This window comes from Vombatus ursinus, unplaced genomic scaffold (assembly GCF_900497805.2).
Source record: "Vombatus ursinus unplaced genomic scaffold, bare-nosed wombat genome assembly UNPS02014951.1, whole genome shotgun sequence".
Classification (NCBI taxonomy): Eukaryota; Metazoa; Chordata; class Mammalia; order Diprotodontia; family Vombatidae; genus Vombatus; species Vombatus ursinus.
Window position 1 is genome coordinate 2,424,600 of NW_020954729.1, and position 18,137 is coordinate 2,442,736.

The 18,137-nt window shown below is 38.4% G+C and overlaps 2 protein-coding genes across 4 annotated transcripts in view; one reads left to right on the forward strand and one right to left on the reverse strand.

Annotated features, from left to right (window-relative positions):
• Positions 1-3,369, forward strand: part of CD99L2 (CD99 molecule like 2) — a 42,963-nt gene extending 39,594 nt beyond the window's left edge. Inside the window, exons 7-8 of the mRNA XM_027845080.1 lie at positions 1,255-1,320; positions 1,812-3,369. Coding sequence (XP_027700881.1) covers positions 1,255-1,320; positions 1,812-1,876 — 131 coding nt within the window. The 3' untranslated portion in view covers positions 1,877-3,369. The remainder of the gene's footprint in view (positions 1-1,254; positions 1,321-1,811) is intronic.
• A 2,113-nt stretch (positions 3,370-5,482) lies between these two features.
• Positions 5,483-18,137, reverse strand: part of MTMR1 (myotubularin related protein 1) — a 67,400-nt gene continuing 54,745 nt past the window's right edge. For all 3 annotated transcript variants that reach the window (XM_027845057.1, XM_027845058.1, XM_027845056.1), the window contains one exon: positions 5,483-8,269. In XM_027845057.1, coding sequence (XP_027700858.1) covers positions 8,105-8,269 — 165 coding nt within the window. In that variant the 3' untranslated portion in view covers positions 5,483-8,104. The remainder of the gene's footprint in view (positions 8,270-18,137) is intronic.

Consider the following 18,137-nt stretch of genomic DNA (forward strand, 5'->3'; position numbering starts at 1 on the left):
TGTTGCCCCCTGGACCAGGATTTGCAGGCCCAGATTGAACTGAATCTTTCTTCTTTCTTGAGCTGCCATCAGGTATGGGAAGGTTAATAAACTAAATAAAATAAGTAAAAAAACAAAGTGGAGTTTTAACTGAAGGCAGGAAATTAGATCCCATTTTCATTTCCATGTGCAGGAAAAGGGCTCTTGATAAGATTTAGGGGCTTTTCAAATCCGGCCTCAGATACTTGACACTTATTAGCTGTGTGACCCAGAGCAAGTCACTTAACCCCAATTGCCTTACCAAAAAAAAAAAAAGAAAGAAAAAGAGGAGGGGAGCTTTTTGAAAGGATGCTAGAGAGAGAATATATTTTAGTAGGAATTTGCCTTCAGACTTTTAAAGATGATAAAGTCACTGTCATCTCCCATCAGTAGCCTAAAAAAGTCCACTATCAGTGCACTGGTTATACTAGTTAGTACTAATTTTTCCCACCTGGCTCCCATATTTGTTAATTTGCAAGTATGTTAGACAAGATTGGTTTCCCAGGTTACATGTTGATAGGATATGGCCTCTTCCTTTCAGAGCTGCTTTCATTTCTTAGAAACTTTGTGGAGTGAGCCTTCCTCTACAATGTAGGCTGATTCATCCCTCTTCTGGACCAGCATCGTAGACACCATGTTCAGAGGACACAGCAATTCTTGACTCCTTTCAAAAAAGGCAAGAAGTACAGGTTCCCAAATGGGTCACTGGGCCTGTTGCCAGATAAGAGGATGTGGTCTGAAGAAGGCCCAGATCTGGGGGCAGCACTTTTTGATGCTGGCAAGTGAAGATGAGGATATGAAGGCAGCTCTTTATCACTGATAGCCTTTAACCGTATGGTTTGTCACCATTTCCCAATGAACCTCACCCATGACTCACTCATTACCATTTGGCTTACCTTACCTCACTTCAGCTATGTGCCAAGCATGCCTAGCCATGGAAACTAAGCATTGAACACTGCCTGAAACAGATTGCATAGCTCCTGTCATTTGGAATGTCTCTTTGAAATAGGACACCTTTAAGAATCCTACTTTAATGAACGATCTATTTGGGGCATTCAACATTGATTATTATTGCTGAAAAAAATCATTTGAATTCTCATTGTCTTCATGTATCTGAAAATGTTCAGGTAGCTGAAGGTTTTGAGGAAGCCATGGTTTTTTATTAGAGGAATTTGGTCACTAGTTTTTCATAGTTGGCTGTTTCCATGACTAATTCTCCTTTCTTCTACTACTTAGAGGGTGTCAATACAGACTATGTCAAAGGTCAAAGCCTGGAAGGTGTGAGCACTGAAGAACCTCAAGGTGAGAGCTTCTTTGTTGCATTCTAAAAGTCGCCTAGGCTTTGGAAAACTCCACTGTGTCTCTTCATTCCATTGTTGGAAAAGCTGAGGGGATAATTCCTTCCTGTAGTGTGAGATGTTTGTGACTGGTTTGCTTAGTTGGTTAGAGCAGCAGTCTACAAACTTTTTTGATTGAATACCCCATCAGTAAATAAATAAAAATTGAGCATGTACCTCTAATATATGTTATATTTGTTTGGATTAAAATTACATATATATGTACTAATCATTATGAGAATCTCTTTGGGGGGATAGATCAGAAAAGAACACTTTTTTGCTTCAGTGAAATTAAATTATATGTAATTAAGATATATTATTCTCAACCAAAAACATCCTTGATGTTATTAGCTGTACATAGAAGGAAAGATTGGGCTGGACAGGGAGTAGAGATATTACCTATTTCTTCTCTTTAACCTCTAACCTAATTGCTTCTCTTTTTTGGTCTTTTCCTAGTTAAATATTCAGCATTGCAAACTCAGTCTGCAGAGAAACCTTCCCAAGAGACTGCAAAGATCTAATCTAAGTCCACAGCAAATGCATACATATACATTTCAGATGCTTGTAATTTTGCTTATTTAATTTGGATTGAAAGCTGTTCTCCAGCTCTCTGGAATAACAGGCTTCTTATTGACAAGCTTTTTTGTGGGTGGGGAGGATTTGGTTATTTATGTTGGGCTGAAAAAAACTTAGTGTTAATATGTTTAAAAGTGATTGGGGTCACAAAAGTGTGAGATAACTGGCCCATCCCCTCATGGAACAGAAGTGTCTAAGAGGAGGGTTGATGAAAACCCAGGAGAAGATTTCTTCTAGCTCCTTGGGACCACTGGCTCCCTTGTACTCACAGACAGCAGTTCTTCCAAGGAAGTACAGGCCTGTGCTTCTCTAGTACAGTTGGGAAATTGAAATAAGGTACAGAACTTAGGTAGTCAGGGGTGATATAGAAATAGAACAAGGGAAAAAAAAACGAAATCAGAAACTAAGCATAAGAAAGAGATGCAAATGAGCACTGAGGTCATTGAGTAGAGTTAGAAAAATCCTACTACTATATATTTATTTCAGGGTACCCAAACCTGGACTTTTTTTCCCCTAAAACTTTGAGGGGGTAGTCTTTGGCATGTGCAACCTGACTCAGCTTTCTAAAAGTGGGAAATACAGGTTGTTTTTTTTTTAAACTTTCCCACCCTAGAAAAAAATAAATTATAGAAAAGTGTCTGTAGCACTTATTATTTACTTATATTATGTTGTGACAAAGATAACATTACCTGTTAGTATATGGGAACGTGCTTATGTCTGAAAAACCACATTTCTTTTTGAGAGCAAGAGGGGATTGTTGTTCGTTTTTATTTTGGAGAACATATCCTTTAATCCTATGAAAATTAACTAGCAGAAAAGGCTTTCTTGGCTATCACTTAGAAAACTGAATGCATTCGTGTAATGTAATTATCCTAGGCCCTGAACACATGTCCAAGGGGCAGGATGCAAAAAGTTTTTCTTATGTGTTTGTCAAGTTGAAAGAAATTTGGTGCTCTCACCTGGCCCCAGGCCATTTGGGGTTCTGGTCCCCACTGGGCCTCTCTGTGACTTTGGGAGAATGGTCAGTATTTCAGTTTCCTTCTCTACACAATGAGAGATCTGAAATGATCACTAAGGGTTCTTTGCCACTCAAGATCTGAGACCTATTCAGAATAGGAACAAAGTAGCTTAAAATTGAACTATCAAGAGCTATTTTAGAAGTAAAGATAAAAAACATTTTGCAGGGCAAGTAGAATGAATTGTATTTGCAGTGAACCTCTCAACAGCATTCTAGTCATGCTTACCTGGATTGGCATATCCACAGTTCCCACACAAGTAAGTCGTAACCACTCTGTGTTCCTATAAATATTTTTAAACTAGTCTAACAATACTCTCATAAAAGAAATGTCTTGTGAAACTTTTTGGAAGTTCTTTCTTAGCTTTAAAGCTGTGTTAAAGAATACCGTGTTAATAAACACAAAGAAATCGTTTCCTTCCAGGTGGCCTTTTTCAGTGTGTTCTCTCATCCTCCCCCCCCCCCCCCCCCCCCCCCCCCACCATATTGCTTACTGCCCCCCCCCAGGGCTTTGATAGGTAAAGAGAGGTATGCCATCCTTTGCAGGGAAGGTTGGCATCTACTTTAAAGATTGCTCATTTGTCCCTTTCAGCCTGTCATGGACCACGAATGATATGATGACAGTGGCACCCAAAACTTTAATAAGAAAGGGCATTCCAAATACAAATTTAATTCCTCAGGCTTTTTCTGACTAGAGAGGGCTTGGGTCCAAATCACAAATAGCAGCGGAAAACCGCCTCAGCTTGGTGACAGCTATGGTTGTGTGTGAGGAAACCATGTAGGGATTGTTCCAGCAGGCCCACAGAGAGATGGCAACCACATGGGAGAACAAGAGAGCATGTAGCCACAGAATTGACAGCTTGTCAGCCAATGGTAAGTGCAGGTGAAGAGGCAAAGATGACTTCAAGATTGTGGATAGTGATACCCTTAACAGAAACTGGCAAGTTTGGAAGAGGGGTAAAGTAAACCAGCAAGCAGTTGATGTGTGACTTGAAGTTCAAGAGAAAGATGAAGGCTACATAGTGTGTAGTGTTGAAATGATCCTTGAACCCTAGGAAACACCCAAACTAAGCAGAGGATGGAAAAGGATCTTGCAACCAAGGAATTATTTAGAAGAGAGCAAAAATAAGATAGGACATAAATGAACCTCAAGGAAAAATAAACAAAAACACAAAACTCAGGGGCCAGATGGATTAACAAGAAAATTCTATCAGATTTCAAGAGCTGACCAGCAAGATGAGGATGTTACTAAAAATCAAACGCTAATACCACCATATCAACCGTATCACCAATCAACAAACGAGAAATATAGTAATTAAAATTGCAGCAAGCAGATGAAAGATAGGGGAGAAGCTCCCATCCTATGAGCCCAGTGATGTTAAGAGTTTTCAACTGTGTGGGGAGAGACTCGGGTAGTACAGGCTGATCAATTCACTGCAACAGGAATTGTGGGGGAAGAGTGAAAAAAACCCCCAAATAACCAGGAATAGCTCCATAGCAGTAAAGGCACTGAAAAAGAGATTTGAAAACTAAAGTAAATTTAAAACAAAATGCTATGAAAGGAAATATGGCAGAAGAGAGTGGAAGAACACAAGTTTTTGTGAAAGGAGCTAAGCTAGAGACCGAATATGCAGAAATAATCTCATGTCTTCCAAAAAAAGTACTGAACTTGGAGTCACAGGAACTAAGTTCCAATCTCATGCTATCACATTACTATTTGTGTGTGATTCTGGGCAAGTCCCCTAACCTCTGGTGTGCACATTTCCTCCTTTTTACATGAGAGGGTTCAGTGGGGATTAGGGGTATAGTATAGCAAAAAATGAAATCTAAGAGATGATAAAACATTTTTAAAAAACAATTATTTTCCTCCATCACTACTAAATCATACACTCAAAAAATGAACTTAAGATTTCAGTGTGGATATTTGCATTCTCTTAAAAACAACAGTTTTCCTGGCCGTTGACCTGGGCTTATTAATTCCTGCATCTCCAGTGGCATTTAGGTACTGAATATTATGCATGCACACACAAGCAGGCACGCACTCCCCCCCAGGGTTGTTGGGAAGATAAAATGAGATACTGTAGTATTGCACTTTCCAGACATTGAGGCACTGTATAAATGCTTTCCTCATTATTATTAGGGGGCTTCTGAAGTATGTAAGTCCTCTGAGCTTTTCTGATCCCTTCCTATACATCCTCACAAGAGACTATATTTAAAAAAAAAGAGAAGTGCAGCCAAAGTTTGTGGGGAAAAGATTGCCTGAACTCTTTCCACTGGGGAATCATTTTACCAGGGGATAAACAGTGCACATAAAGCAGTGCACTCTGATCCAAGTTTAGCTTTAGCAAACAGGGAAATGATACAAGGACCAGGAACTGAAGATAAGCCAAGCAAATAAAATACCTGTTAGCAAAGATACTTATCAATTTCAGTCAAAACAGAAAAGACCTGTGACAAACATAGTTCAAGTACTTACTCATTTCCCCCCCAAAGGAATACAAACCAAAACATAGTTAAAAAAAGAAAAATGCGAAAGTAAGCACGTATCAATTTTAATACTAGAATGAAACTTTCAGATGAGGCAAATACAATATGGTACCAATTTTAAAACTTTAATTTTACAATTTTTTTTACTATCATACACCTAAAAAGAAAATGGAAAAGTAATCCCTTCTATAACAAGATGAAAATTCAAGTGCTTTTATATACAGAAGGAAAAAATTCCCCAAAAAGGCTCTGTTGTGCTTGTTTCAGATCACTAGAAGCGATTTCCTGAAGACTAGAGATAACCTTACCTAGACAGTTCCTTTGGAGCTGGGGTGTGCTCAGAATTCATGCCCTGGCCTCACCAGTGTGGTCCAAGTGGCCAGCTAGCTGGTCCATGCTGCAGAAGAGGGCTAGGAAGGAGGCAGTGCAATTCTCCAAATTCTGTTCCTCCCACCAAAAGGCCAGCATATCTAGTCAACAGTAACTAACATACCCAATTAAATGATCTGGTTTTATCAGAAAGGCCATTTAACCTACTCTACATTAACAAGTCTGCTGTAGCTGAAGGGAAAAAGAGGGAAATGAATTTTTAAAAACATTTCCATTCATCATCATTTTAAGTCTAGAATAACAGACCATTCAAATGAGGTAAATACAACACGGTACCAATTTTAAAACCTGATTTTTAACAATTTTTCTTACTATCATACACCTAAAAATAAGATGGAAGAAGTAATCCCGTAGCCATTTATCCACTAATCCAGTAATCCTTTATACTTGGGGAGGACACTCATGTTTGCTGGCTAAAAAGCACTAATTATCCTTAAACATACCATTCAGGTACCTACCATAGACGGTACAAGTTAAGACCACAACTCAAACTATCCAACAGTTAACTGGAATACTTTTTTTTTTCGATCTTAGTCTCCACACTGGAAAAAAACTTCATGAAATAGAAAATCCAAGATACATAAAGAAGACTTTTGGGACACCTTGTATTTTTAAAAGCTAGGCTTGAAACTTATTGAAACACGGCTATTTTTCAGCTATTTAACTCTAAACATTTAAAAAAAAAAAAAAAGCAAATTCTCCAAAATGAGGTCACCATAACATCATTGTTAATGCACAGGAATTTTAGGCCAATTAAAGTCTCCTGAGGGCAGTTAATGTTCTCCTTTTGATAAAGGATGGCTTATCTTTTTGTTCTAAATTGGTGACGGTTGGAGTTTCGAGTACTGTCCATTAAACTACATTTCCCTTGGGATGATGATGAACAAGTATTAATACGCTGGCACGTGGTAGAAACCTACAGTCTCAACAGTATAAAATATATACCACGTAATGGAGTTAAGAGCTATAGACCTAGTACATACAATCAACTGATTAGTACTACATTCATGGAAACCCTGATCGAGTCATGAAGCTCCAGGCCAGGAAGTGGAGCTACATGAGGTAACTGTGCACAGAAAACTCCCCATAAATGAAACGACTAGCTTGAAAACAACTAGGTGCTTTAGTAGTTGAAAAGAAAAAACAAAAAGAAACTTTTTACACTCAGAGTCTATGCCTGATGACTTTTTTTTTTTTAAAAGGATAACATGTAATAGATAAGAAATAAACTTGAGAAAAGGTATTCCAATAAAATTAGAAATATTTGATATAAAATATGTACTAAGAAAGTAATAATTTCAACTTAAAGGAATCCAATCAAACAGATAATATTAAAAACAAAATTAACGAAGTCCTTTATGTTCAGCAGTTTGGAAATGCCGGAAACAATGTACAACCATTGATATTCATGCAAATAAATAATACTAGACTGGTGTGCATGTTGCAAGACTTAAAGTGCTTCTATGCTATCGATATATAAATTTTTGAGGACCTGATCCAAATGTACCATACTCTAAAAGATTACCATGAGATTTAACTAAAATAATTTCATATACAACAGATTCATATGACACATTCACAAGGAACGTGAACATATCCATTTTAAATGTGAAAAAGCATTACAAGAATTGGCTCTTAAAAACAAATCTTGCACGTATACATCACTTGGAAAGGCTTATTCCTTTCATCAAGGAAACATCTTACCACAAATGGAACAGTGTCTTTTCTTTCCCCATAAAATACTTAAAAGTTGGTTTAAGTTTTATCAAATAAGTTAGAGAAATCACTTAACTGGCTGACACATGATCTTTAGGTACAAAATGTCTTGTTTGTAATGCATTCACTTTTGAAAAACACCTTGAAGCTGCCTTCAAGGTAAGCATGACAGTCCATTTGTACTGGCTTCTCAAAAGCTGCCTAAGGCATAGTGCTTTCTCATGTAATCAGTCTAACAGACAGGATCCCTTTAAAGATTGAGAAATTGTTGGCGATTTAAAAGTAAGTCACGGTTGCTCACAAAACAGAGTGCTGCAAAGATGTCAAAACAACCACACAAAGGATCAATTACTGAAAACACCACAATAGAGAATAAAGAACTCTTGGCCTAAATATAAAAAAGACAAAATTCTATCCTAACCATTACAAAACCCCCTTTTCACATCTGTGTGTATTTTGTGGGGAGTGGGGTGTTGATGTTTACAGTATACTAAGACAGTCTCAGAAGTATATTCTATGTATGGATAATCCCATTTTAAGAAGCATTCCTGGCTTCCATGCCACATCAAACAGATGTATGTACTGGAGTGACTGAGTGGGAAGGCGAAGGCCCTCGATCCGAAGACGATGAAATAGAGCGTGTCGCAGCTTCCCGCTGTAAATCTTCCACCCTCTTCTGAAGCTCTGATCTTATGGCAAGCAGCTCCTTAAGATTCTGGTGAATTGGCATCTGGTGAGTCATAGAAACAAAGTTAGGCTTATTAGACATTATGAGAACACTATTTAACATTGTAACTACATTTTGTTTTGTTTTCTTAACCCAACATGATGACTATTTGTGAGGCAAAACTCTCCATTAGAGAACGGCCTCTTCTTTATATACTTTAAAACATGCACAGTGAATTCTGTGTCTCCCAAAATCAGAAATTTGAGTTGTATGAGCTGTATTTAGAATGCTTGTCTATAGGAAGAATAGAAAAGGAAAATAGAAAATAGAAAAGAAAACAAAAGCAGAAGAAAAAAATTTCTCTTCCTTCTTAGATGCTATCAAAACTACTTAAAGTCACACTAAATAGCCAGAATAATGGAAACAGTAATAGAGCACATTCAAAGCACATTTTGTGATAACTTTTCATTTCCCCCTCATTTCTAGCTCTCTTGGTAGCATGTGTACAACACTGTAATTTGTAGATAGTTAAAGGAAAACAGGCAAAGCAGATTTTAAAAAATCAAGGTGGAGAATAAAAAAATAATTTATCTTGCTGTATATAAGCATGATAAATTTAACATAGGTGATGAAAATGAGGTATGATGCTTCAAACTGAATAATGTAATTCATATATGAATATATCTTAGATATTTTGGAATTTTTATTTAATTTTACTGACAAAATATGTTAGTTTCATTTTATACAATTAAATAGTTGTGTCTTAGACATGGAATGGTAACTTAGCAAAAAAAAAAAAGCTTCAGTAGCTTAACATTAAATTAGATTAAGTTTGAACATTTCTTCCTTCAAAAGCTGACAGAACCAATGAGAAGACTGTCTAATCTGGATTAGATTCTCACCAACTGGTATGGAAAGAATGGGGAACTGAGTGGGAGTGAACACTCCCTGTTAAAATATGTGACAGAGAGAGGGAAAGGAAAGCCAGGCCTAGCCTGCCATGAACTCAGACTTCGGGAGAACACATTTCTAGGCATTTAGAGAAAAACTAGCTAGGTGCCATGACCTAATAGTTTACAAGGGAAGTCATGACAGGAAGCCCTTAAGATACATGACATTAGAAACAATTGTGATGAGGAAGACAAGGAGTCATCTAGAGAGATCGAGACAGATGCACAAGCTGCTTGTGGACAAGTAGGAAATTTTCAAAAACGAGAAGAAGAGACAATGGATGTTAAATATCAAAGTATAGTCTCATCTTGGAATGTACCCTGCTCAGGGTGATTCAGGCTGGGATAATGTACCCTGTTCTCAAGAGGAGGCAAAGCTGCTCAACTCTCAGCTTTTTTTTTCTGTTCCAAGCAGTTATGGGCAAGGATAGAAAAAAATGGGTACCAGGAGTTGATATCAAAGCTAAGTAGGGGACAGTGAAAGAGATATCCCCAGATCAAGGCTTCTTAAACTTTTTTCCACTTGTGACCCCTTTAGTTGTGGCACCGTGACCCCCAGCTTAAGAAGCGCTGCCCGAGGTGAGCAGAAGGGGGAAGAGAAAGAGAATGGACATATACACAGAGAATTTCTGGCAAATGCTCTATAACTTCTTAAAGAGATAGTGAATATCTAGAAAAGGAAACGTACAAATCACAGAACCTCAGAACTGGACTAGCACCCATTGCTCGAGGACTTCTAGGCTTTAACAACTCATCCCTGCATCTATCCAGACTATCTTGTTACCTCCTATACTGCCATGTATGTTTTCCTCTGACTCATATTTTTCCATCTCTGACTTTGGGCACAGTAATCCACAGAACCACCGCACTGGGAAGGGTGTCTCCAATGAGGGCCTCCTGGATTACCTCAACATCCCAGTGCCTCTCCTGCCCAATCCCCAGCTGTCTACCACTCCCTTATAGGTGGTGTCTTCCCTTATTAGAATGTGAGCTCTTAGAGTCTTTCCCTTTCTGTATCTGTAGCCCCAGGGCTTAGCAGAGTTCCCAGCACATAGAAAGTACTCAGAAATTCTTATTTGTTCTCAATCTGCTCCTTGCAGCTTTATCCGGTTTTCCGCTGCTCTGCCCTCTGGGGCCAAGCAGAACAAATGTAATTCCCCTTTCCCATCCCCGATATACAAGGCATGTTCTATTACCCCAAGTCCTCTGTTCTCCAGGCAAAAGATCTCTCTCCAGTTATTATTTAAATCGATCCTCTTATGACCCAATCTTGAGGCCCTTTACCTTCTGACTCTCCTTCTCTAGATGGTACACCACTTTATCAACGTCCTTCCTAAAATGTGGTGCCCGGAGTGAATACAGTGCTCCAGCTAGGGGCTGCCCAAGACAGAGGACAGTAAGACCACCGCTTCCCCAGTCCTGGACACGCGTGGCTCTCTTAATGCATCCTCAGAGCACATTAGCTTTCTTGGCTGCCATATTACACTGTTGTCTCACACTGTGACTGTAATTCGCTAACAGTCCCAGAGCTGCGGGTATTTAGTCATACATTCCCCATCTTATGGTTGCAAATCTGATGTTTTAAACACAAGCTTAAGACTATTTTTGTACCAAATAAAATTCGTCTTACCAGATTTTAGCACAATGTTCTACCTTGTCAAGATCTTTTTGAATCCTGACATTTTGTTATCCAGTTAGCTGTCTTTCCCAGTTTTGTCATCTGCATGTTTGAGAAGTGTTCCATCTATATTTTTATCCAAGTCATTAATAGTAATGTTAAACAGCACAGGGCCAAGCAAAGATTCCTGAGGCACTCCACTGGAGACTAATGTTCAAGCTGACATTAAATAATTAATGACTATTCTTTGGATCTGGGCATTCAACCAGTCCCAAATACATGTAAACTATACTAATGTCAATCCCTTATCTCCATCTTTTCTAGGAAAAATAGCATGAGACACTTAATTTAGACAAATATTTTGCTATAATCTAGGTAAAGTGTATCTACAACATCGCTCTGAGTTGCCAGTCTAGTCACCCTGTCAAAAAAAGAAAATGAGGTCAGGAAAACTCCTCTGTAGGTAGCAGGTTAACTTTTCACCAGCGTTCTTCAAGCAAAGAATAGATGACCTTTTGTCATGTATGTTTGTAGTGTTGATTCATATCTTCATTACCATGTGTGAACATGTAGTTTTCAGTTTTTTTCAATATAAAGTTGACCACAATTTTGTTCATGTTTCTAAAACAAACTATTTTGATGAAGTATGTACATATATCTCATTGACTTAACTTTGCATGTATGTAAATATACAAAAAGAAGAAAGAAAACTTCTAAAAATGCATGTAGATTCTACTAATATACTTCCTGACCATTCTAATAGCCATTATTATAGAATACTTCTAGTTCTGTCAACAGTGACCTAGCTTCAGCAAACTAAAAAAACCCCCCAAAGGAACGCAACCTTGTCCACAAAGCCAATTAAACATACTAAGGGACCAGTCATTTCACTGGTGTAGGAAACTCCTACCTTATCTGCAACTTCTGGTCTGAGAGAGCTGCCTAGAGCATTGATAGGTGAAATGACTTGCTCTGGGTCCCATAACCACTATGTGGTAGGGATAGCACTTGAACTCAGGTCTTCCTGGCTTAGAGGCTGGTACTGTGACGTGCTCTCATGATTTAAATACATATACATACTATACATGTACACACACACACACACACATATGCTTAGAACTGGTGACATTCATGACAGAGAATGGTATAGATGGAATTTTTCATACAACTGTATAGTTACCAAAAATATTCCAAAAGGAAACAGAAAACTTTGAGACATTTAAAACTAGAAAAAGCTGAATCACAGAATTTCCCAGTCTAACTCACACCTGAGACTCCTCAGTCGCAAACAAGCGGCCATCTCATTTGCTGAAAGACTTCCTGTGAGGGCAGTTCCAGCCCTTCTTCCTTCTTTGTCCCCTAATTCCACTTCTGGATAGCTGTAATTGTCAGGAAGCTTTCCTTCTTTCATGCCAACGTTGCCCTTTGTGCAACTTCCACTCACTGTTCCTACTTCTGTTATCTGGGGACCAGAAGGAACAAGTATAATCCCTTTCATGTGGAAACTCTTCAAATCCTTGAAAAAAGCTCTCACTGTCCTTCTGAATCTTCTCTTTATCCAGGCTACCTTCAGTTTCTTCATCTGATCCTCCTATGACATGACCTCAAGGCCATTCACCATCCTGGCTGCCCTCCTCTGGATACTTAAAGACTTCTGTGTACTAGTCCCAGGGCATCTTTCTTCTTTTCTGCCCACTCCAAACATAACTGTCAATTTGAGGAATCACCAAAAAAATACTTTTAAGGGAAGGCACAAGTTGCTGCCTTTCATTTGAATCTACTCAAGGACAGTTACTCTCATAAAACACTTAGGCTCACTGTTTTTCTATAGGTTTATATCATATTTGGTTTTCCAGAAACCAGACCACAAAGGAGTAACTATTTCGAATTCACCACTTGATTTAGATTACACAGACAGTTCAATAAAGTTTCTATTGTGATTTAAAAAGACAATGTTTTTCACCATAGCTCATTTACCATTAACAGGGAACCCAACAAACAGAATCTACTCTAATTCAAATACATTTTGTTAAATTAAGTTTCAAATTCCATCCTCAGTCACTGAGATACTGTTTAAATTACCATTACGGAGAAAGTCAAGGAGTCTGTGAAAAACCTAACAATAATGACTTAAAAGCTATGACAAGGAAAGGAGAACTAAAGCCAAATTACCTTTTCACCCTGTGATCTTTTCCTCCAATGAATGCATCATTGTTGCTGTTGTTGTTCAGTGGTTTTTCAGTTGTGTCCAACTCTTTGTGACCCTTTTTGGGGTTTTCTTGGCAAAAATACTGGAGTGGTTTGCCATTTTTTTCTCCAGCTCATTTCACAGATGAGGAAACTGAGGCAAACTGGGTGAAGTGACTTGCCTAGGGTCACACACCTAAGAAGTGTCTGAGGCTGGATTTGAACTCAGGTCTCCCTGACTCCAGGTTGAGCAGTTTATCCACTGAGTCATCTAGCCACTCCCTTTGAATGCACAGAGCACTGTGTTGGTGGTTCCACTGTGGTACTTATAATTATTGTTATACACTTCTTTATGTCTTTATTTTTTGGCTTGTATTTGTATCCCGAATACTTAATACAGTGTCCAGCACACAATAGGCATTTAATAAATGCTGCACACCTGGCCCTGGCTAGACTTGCAAGCTCCTCAAAGGCAGAAAAAAATGCACCTTTTGTCCTCCAAAGGGTCTAGTAAAGTGCTTTGCACATACTTTAGGCATTCAGCAGTTAAATATTTGTAGCATAAATGAGTGATTATAACCTTTGGCAAGTTGGTCATATGAGCTCTAGGGACCCTTCGGGCTCTATGATTCTGTTAACTTGTATCAAAGTATTCTAGCACTATACAGGGTGGCCCCCAAAGTGTTAGTGCAGGTTTATGCTATTACAGCTTAAACACGCTCTGAGACTTCTGGGGCACCCCACATGTAACACATTCTCATCTTCACTCCCTTTTATACAGTACCTTTCCTCTGAAGCACTAAAAGGTCCATAACCATGAAGCATGCAACCATTTTCATCACCAAAACCAAAAAGGAAGGAAAGGAAATTCTTGTATATGTTATGGGCTCCAGTATGGAATTAGCTAATGGTAACGTTAGCTGACATCTCTAAAAACCTGACTAACATGACTGAGAACTCTGCCATTCTTAAACAGAGTATAGGGCTAGCTAAAGTCAACTTCTGCTACCACTGGCTTAAAACCAAAACAGTTCTACACATAATAGAAAATGGAACAGTTGAGAATAAAGACAGAAGCAAAAAGGTAGAAGTGGGTATGGTATGATGTGCTTTCAACTAAGATTAATCATGTGCAAAAAAAAAAATCAGTTCAATACATCTATTAAGTGTCTCTCTGTACAACGTACTGTGCTAAGCACTAGGGATTATAAAAGAATTAAATTTCAAAGAATTTCAGAGTTATAGAGGACCTCCATGACCACCTAATCTAATCCACACCCCAACCTCAACCCCTACTGTAACATGTCCAAGTGACAATATTACCAGCAGGCTGGCAACCTAGAGACAAGATAAAGAAAAATACAAAATGGTCCTTCATCCTGTGAGGCTGCCTTCTTCTTGTGCAGTAACATTTAGCTTGGCTACTCAATGTGAAATCCTTGTCCAATGACAAAGGAATTAGCATACTACTGTGGAAACTGAAACATATCAAAAGGGACAACATAAATGAAACCAGAAGATATAAGCAGGTTGCACCTAAATGGAAGAAAAGGTCATAGGTTCTCAGATACAAATAAAAGTTGACAGGGGTTCATGTTATGAAGTACACAAAAGCAACAACAAACATTTCACACAACTCATGATTACAGTACTCATAATAAGTGTAAGCAAAAAGGCCACCATGAAGATAGTCATAGCTTTTATACTAATCTCTGTTACAGAGGATGAAGAAGTAGAAAAATTATCAAAGAACCCAGTAAGACGCTCCAAATTATTACCCAACGTACATTTTGATACTCAGTGACTTCAGTGCAAAGGAAGGCACAGGGGACTATCAGAGAAAAATACGGGTCAGGTTTAAGCAATGAAAGAAAAAGGCTTGTAGACAACTTAGGAAATTCAAATTTGTATATCATGAACACTTTTTTTTTTTTTTTAAAGGCAACTGAGGTTAAGTGACTTGCCCAGGGTCACACAGCTAGTAAGTGTCAAGTGTTTGGTCTGAGGCCGGATTTGAACTCAGGTCCTCCTGACTTCAGGGCTGGTGCTCTATCCACTGCACCACCTAGCTGCTCCCTTCAAGAATATTTCTTGAAGAAAGTCAGGAGGCACGAGACATTCTGAACAATGAATAAAATCCCTCCAAAAGCAAACTGACAACATCTTGACAGAAAACTACTGGTTACCAACATGAGTTCTTTCAAAATCAGCTGTATGTGTAGTCAAGACCACCGATTTGTGAGAGCACAGACATCAAAATCAAGATCAAAGACTAAGAAAAAAACTGCCCAATTAAAATAGTCATAATTTTGAATAAAGGTAAGAACTTTAGTTTAGTTTAGTTTTACATTGCAAAATGGGAAATGGATAAAGGAGCTGATTAGACCATAAACATTTCTTAACAAAGCTTAACCAGTAAAGAGTAAATAAAAGTAAAGAAACTGCCACAGTGAGAACAAGAGAAACCTAGAAATTGCCTCAGGGCCAGCAAACACTTGATTTTTGCCACATATCCCAATGTGGCATTTAGGCGGCATAGTGGCTACAGCGGTGGGCCTGGAGTCAGGAAGACCCAAGTTCAAATCTGACCTCAGACATTTACTAGCTGTGTGACCCTGTGCAAGTCACTTTACCCTGTTTGCCTCAGTTTCCTCATCTGTAAAATGAGTTGGAGAAGGAAATGACAAGCCACTCCAGTATCTTTGCCAAGAAAACCTCAAAAAGGGTCACAAAGAGTGGAAGGCAACTGAAACCACTGAAAAACAACTGATATGGTAGCAGAGGCATCATTGGCTTAAAATATAAACATTCAAATTCCTATGTAGGACGCTAGGAAAAGATTTTCAACAGTATTGCCTTATAAAAGAATCACAAGTGGATGACAGAAATACTGGCAGATCGTCCTAAGAGCATTCAAAGATCAAATGTAGTGGACAACAGATGAAAATGGGAAAAGATCTGTCCAGCTAACTATAGCTAACTAGTCGCTCCATCAATGACACTGGCCCCATCATAACTGGATTCCAACATCATGGACTCTAACATGCTACAATGTTCTGACTGGAACCATGATTTCAATGGTGTAGCAAACCTCGAGGTTTGCCTGAGGCACTGAGAAATGAAATGACTTTTCCAGGGCCTCACAGCCATTGTATTTCATAATTCACATTGTATGCCAGTTCTTAATTTTGAGCACAGCACTTTATTTGCTATGCCACATGCTTCTCAAGGCGCTACAACAAGAAGTATAAGTGGCACTAAAGGAAAGAGAGAGTACTAATATCTGAACTGTACCTAATATACACAGAAAAAAAATCTGTGCTACAAACTAGCAGTTTGGAGGGTGTTGAAAAATTGATTGAAAGAGGAGGAAGAGACTGAGTGATCTGAAGATATCACAGATATTATTACTACCCAAATGTCTACTGAGCTATGAGAGCTCAGAATAATTTACCCTTGTATAGATGACATTATTGAAGAAAATAGAAGGAAACAGGAAGAATTTCACATAAAATATTCTACCTACCACAAACCATATCTTTGCAGTCACACAACTGACTGAAAGATACGGAGCTGGCCTGCCCAACCTGCAGCCCACCGAAGGATTTCAGGTGTCTACAGCTTATGCAGGCCTGATAACAGAGAATACAAGATCTACCCTAATCGTTTAACTTTTTTTTTTTTTTTAAAACATTTGATTCAGTAGATCAAAATGCAGTCTTAAACATTCTTCACTAACAAAGTGTCTCATGTATATATATTAAGAGAATTAAAGTTTACTTGTTGAATCCAACAGACAGAACTTCGATGATCCTCTGGTTATTAATATAAAGTGAAGTATAAAATGATTAGAAATATGCTCAAAGGTATCTGCTGCTGTCAGGGAGGATGTTGAGCATGAAGTCCAAATGGCAAAGGCATTTCCTACCGATAGTGAGGTAATTTGTTTGCAGGTAATATTGTGCTGGTTGTAACAAGTCCCAGAATATTTCAGAGCCTCCCAAATAAGATTCATAATCACTCAAAACAAAAAATTTGTCCTAGCTGTAGAGGAAAAATTAAGATTCCTGTTGTCCTGTGATATACAACGGTATAGTCAATCTTTAATGCTGGTCCATCATTCATATATCTTGGACAAACGTCATGGATGGATAATTAAGTGGGCCCAGACATGGAGAGGAAAAGAGAGAGTGGGCTGGATTCCAACTGGGAAACTGAACAATGACCCCAAGATCCTCCTTTAAACGCCAATGTTTCTGTGGAAATGCTATAGGTTTGCCAATAATAGGCTAGCACAAAACAAAATTGTGGGTCACCCAAAGGGCAATGGGGAGAGTAATTAGATCGCAGCATATTGCCAACAATGAATTACGTGCAAAAAGTGTCATAAAAGATCTCAAAAGACACAAATCTCAAGAAAAGGAGACAGGCTGGCCATGTGATGAGAGTAAGGGATAATCAATCAGCTGCTTATATGTGTCACTGGTATCTGAATAACATGAAAGGACTTAAAGGATGATCTCCAGCACATTTCATGGATCCACGAAAAAGATATGGACAAGAGCTATACAAAATGAAAAGGCATGGATAGGTTATAATCCATACCTTTGAAGGCAGATCCACACTGATAAAATCACATACTATTTGTATGACTAGTCTCAGTTTCCTCATCTGTAAAACGAGCTGGAGAAGGAAATAGCAAAACAGTATCTTTGCCAAGAAAACTCCCAGTGGGGTCACTTAGAGTTAGACATGATTAAAATGACTGAACAACGATGACACCAAAAAGATGTTGATATATCTACCATATCTTGGGAGCCCAAGGCCAAACAAAGGGAAAGATGTATAAGAAAATTAGCTTGTTTATAGAGGCAATGGTAATCGAAATTCAATTTGTGATCCTCTTGTTCCCCCACACACATAAAAATGAAGGAGACAAGAAAACACAGGACACATGTCTTAGCATGGGAATAGATCGCAGGAGGGCTTCAGGACCCCAGGGAGGCAATAGACAAATAGCCAGAAATTAGCATACTGGGAAAAATTTTAAGTGTATAAGGGAAGAAACATCTTTCACTATTTCTTAAAGGCAAGTACTTGTTTTGTGAATCACAAATATACTGCCAAACTTACAAATGACTTATACAAACCTGTCAAAACACTTCAAATACAATTG